At 39.9% G+C, this 4149-nt stretch overlaps 1 protein-coding gene across 1 annotated transcript in view; it reads left to right on the forward strand.

The window, feature by feature from the left end:
• The window catches only part of ZNF703 (zinc finger protein 703), a 4007-nt gene extending 428 nt beyond the window's left edge, over window positions 1-3579 (forward strand). Inside the window, exon 2 of the mRNA XM_063925450.1 lies at window positions 1575-3579. Within this exon, the coding sequence (XP_063781520.1) occupies window positions 1575-2939 (1365 nt within the window). The 3' untranslated portion in view covers window positions 2940-3579. The remainder of the gene's footprint in view (window positions 1-1574) is intronic.
• The last annotated feature ends 570 nt before the right edge of the window (window positions 3580-4149 follow it).

The raw sequence follows: 4149 nt of genomic DNA on the forward strand, positions 1-4149 counted from the left end.
TGCAGGGGGTGCTGCGCCCGCTACAGCAGATGGGGTTAGGAGGTTGCCTTGCGGGGATCTGATAACTAGTCTCCGATACACACCCAGTCATGTTTGATGAACGCTAGAGACAGGCTTTTATTACAAGGAGTGCTCTGTTTGCATTCTTTGTGTGTGTGACTTTGCAATGTACCCTATTCTTCCCCCTCACAAGGTTACACATTTGATTCCTAGTGGTCTTCTTGTCTAGTACTGTATCTTGGTATAGTCTTGCTTTGTATCACTGTGTAATGTTCATTGCGTAGCCTTCTTATTCTGTATCATGGTGTAGTCCTGTTTTGTATCCTATTTCGTATCATTATATAGTGTTTTGTTTTGTATCATTATATAGGGTTCTTGTTTTGTTTTGTTTCATTATATAGGGTTCTTGGTTTGCATTATTGTGTAGTGTTCTTGCTTTGCATCATTTAATAACATTTACTTATATAGCGCCAGCATATTCCATTGCGCTTTACAGTGTGTTTTTGTATCATTGTGTAGCCTCCTTGTTGTGCATGATGACCCCTTTCTATGTCTTGCGTCCAGTCCGATGAGTTATGGCCCCCTTTTATGTCATTGGATGTTACAGCGATGTAACAGAGTAAAGATCAATACCTCTCTTGTTGTAAGGGGACCTCTCTCCCAATGATTTGCGTTTTACTGGAACTTCATAGCAGGATTTAAAAAAATAAAAATCATAAAAGATAATTTTTTTCTTCTTTTACAATCGGCAAATCTTATTTATTATTTTAATAACGCCACGTTCGTTGCTTGTGACAGAATTGCAGGCTATAGTTTTGTATGAGTTGTTAATGTATCTCATTTTTTTTTTTAATGGTCTCCTGAGTTTTTCCTGTGATATTTTATTTCCACCCACTTTCTAATTAAATTATATTTTTGATCTTTATGGGTTTCTCCCCCCCCCCCCCCCTCCCCTTCCTCCCGTCCCCTGTACCACCACTAACCCCCCTCCTCTTCCCTCCTAGTCAGTTTGTGGGCCCATGTCATTAATCATCCTCTGGCAGTCCCTAATGATAAAGTTTCAGGAGATTTATAGCCTGGAAATAATAGCTGGGTTCTGTTGAATAGGAGGGGGGGGGGGGGGAAAGAGGAGAGGTTCAATCAATGTGTTTTATATTTTCTCAGGCTCTGTTCTCTGATTTTGTCACCCCAAATCTCAATTAATTGCCTGGGGGTGGGTCACGGTAACATACTTTGACAATTTTGGCTTTACGATTAACTGTTTCACTCCTGCGGTTATTCAGTACATAAAGGTTTTAGAATTATATATACATTTTTCAGTGCATATAATCTAATTATGCCTATATGCATGGTCTGTGTAACCTTTAGCATGTTTGAAGTAGAGGGGATTTGGTTAGACAGCAGTATATAACAAATAGCTATGGAATTTGTACTAAAGTAGTATTGTCATTTTTTTATTCCAGTGTGTGTTTATTAGTGTGTAAAAGGTAAAAAACAGTCAGAGATAAGCATTGAGATGTTTGCTGCAACGTCGTTCTCATCAAAATCTTTATATTTGCTTTTTTTGTTCTTAGCTGGATGCCAAGAAAAGTCCACTCGCCTTACTGGCTCAGACCTGTTCTCAGATCGGAAAACCGGATCCCCCTCCGTCCTCCAAACTAAACTCTGTGACTTCCAGTGAAAAAGATAGCAGCCGTAACTCCTCGCTGAAGCTGGGCGAGTCTCCTCTAGATGATAAGTCAAGCTTCAAACCCTACTCCAAAGGAGGAGAGTCAAGAAAGGAAAGTGTATCTTCTAATGGCGGTTCTGCGGATAAGGCAGGATTTAGAGTACCGAGTGGTTCTTGTCAACCCTTTCCTCCCCATGCACCATCACCTTCTTCAAGAGTGAGTTCCCCTGGACAGCACTGCGACTCTAAAAACAATGACGGGCAGGAGAAGAAAGAGCCTGAAGCTATTAAAAGCAGTTGTGAAGTGTCACTAGCCAATTCCAGCCATACAAGAGCCAGTATCAGCAATTCTAGTGCAGAGTCCTGCCAAAGCGGGGATGTTACCCCCAGCAGCAAATCTGAGCCACAGTCCCTTGGATCTGGCCATGTGGCCCCAGTTTCTCCCTATAAACCTGGACATTCAGTCTACCCTCTTCCACCATCTGGCATTGGATACCATGGATCCATAGTGGGTGCCTATGCTGGATACCCATCCCAGTTTGTCCCTGGGCTGGATCACACCAAAACAAGCCTGGTTGGAAATCAGCTGTCTGGGACATTAGGTTTGCCAGGAAAACCACCCAGCTCCAGTCCTCTAACTGGTGCCTCTCCTCCTTCATTCATGCAAGGATTATGCAGGGACCCATATTGCCTGAGCTACCACAATGCCTCCCACCTCGGCTCAAGCAATTGTTCCACCTGTGTGCACGATCCATCTGCCCTCAAGTCTGGATATCCTTTTTATCCCAGTCACCCTCTCCATTCAGTGCACACCACATTGTCTTCCAGTGTCACCCCTTCCTTGTCTGGCCACCCACTCTACACATATGGCTTTATGCTCCAAAATGACCCCGTCCCCCACATATGCAACTGGGTGTCTGCCAGTGGACCTTGTGACAAAAGATTTGCCACGTCAGAAGAACTTCTTTCCCACTTACGGACACACACAGCCTTACCTGGGGCAGACAAACTTTTGGCCGGGTACCCTACATCTGGTTTGGGTTCTGCTGCTTCATGCCACCTCCACCTTCCCCCAACTGGACCTGGAAGTCCGGGATCTCTGTCTTTAAGGAGTCCACATACTTTGGGACTAAATAGGTATCATCCCTACAAGAGCCACCTAACACCCAGTGGTCTCCCAATGCCCTCATTACCAGCAGGATCTTACTACTCTCCGTATGCTTTCTATGGACAGAGGTTAACGTCCGCTTCAGCGCTAGGATATCAGTAAATAGAACTCCCCAACTCATAGACTGTATATTTATTTACTGTATGTTAGCTTCAAGCTGGGAATATTAAGTGCATTATTTACAACAACAATTCAATGGTATGCAAACATTCTGTGCCCCAAAACCATTCTTTTGCATTATCAGTTTGTCTTCCATTTGGCCTTTTATTTCTTTTTCTGTTTCTTTGTTTTAACTTTTTTTATTTTTTTGCTGTTTTGCATGATACTCATCGCTTACTCTACCCTTTCATTTATTTCCCTATATATAGGGGGGTTTTTTTGTTAAAAAAAAGCAACACAAAACTCTGCCTCCTTTTAATTTTGTAGTCCTAAAGAAGTGTATTTTTTTGTAATGTGTTCTTGGCATGGTGGGAGCGGGTGGGAGGAGAGAGATTACAAATGCGTTGGTGGCTATCCAAAAAATCTTATTTTGTTTAATAAATGAAAACTTAACTATCCACTCTGTGTTCTTATACATTACATCCAGATTTTTATTTCCTTTTTTTTAACGCTTTCTGAAATAATTTCACGTCGGTTAACCTGCTAATATTACATTAAAGAAATCGAAAACGCCAAAGCATTCAATAGTACAATATCTGGAATGTATTGATTACAATAAACAATGTTTTTTGCTATTAAAATATTTAGAGATTGTTTATGATTTTAATAACTGAATAAGGTAGTCGTTGTAAACTGGAGCACTAGCACCATCTGCTGGTGTTCAATGGCACTGCATATACTGCCAGTAGTGATACACATAAATGACTATGTAGTATCAACACTTTTTTTTTTTTTTATATATATATCATTTACTGCAACACACAATTAAGTAAACAGTTTTAGAAAACAAATATATTTAAAAATGCAGGTTTTTTCGTATAGTATTAAAATAGGTAATTATTGTTTTTAATATATTAAAATATTGTATATTTAAAAAAGTTGGTTGACAATTGGGATTTTTTTTTTTTAACTAACAGATCCTGATAGATTTATTTATTTATTAACAGTTTCTTATATAGCGCAGCATATTCCGTTAAATTTACAATTTAACCCAAGATAGGCTGCTATGGTGGTTCCCTTCACAGCAGTGATTAATGATTAAAAATCAAGAGTTCTAATCTGTAAATTAGGAAAGGATAAATATATGCTGCTGAACATAAATTCCTAAATTGGTGCCAGTTAATACATCACAATAACAAATTCTTAATGACCA

This window comes from Pseudophryne corroboree, chromosome 6 (assembly GCF_028390025.1).
Source record: "Pseudophryne corroboree isolate aPseCor3 chromosome 6, aPseCor3.hap2, whole genome shotgun sequence".
NCBI lineage: Eukaryota > Metazoa > Chordata > Amphibia > Anura > Myobatrachidae > Pseudophryne > Pseudophryne corroboree.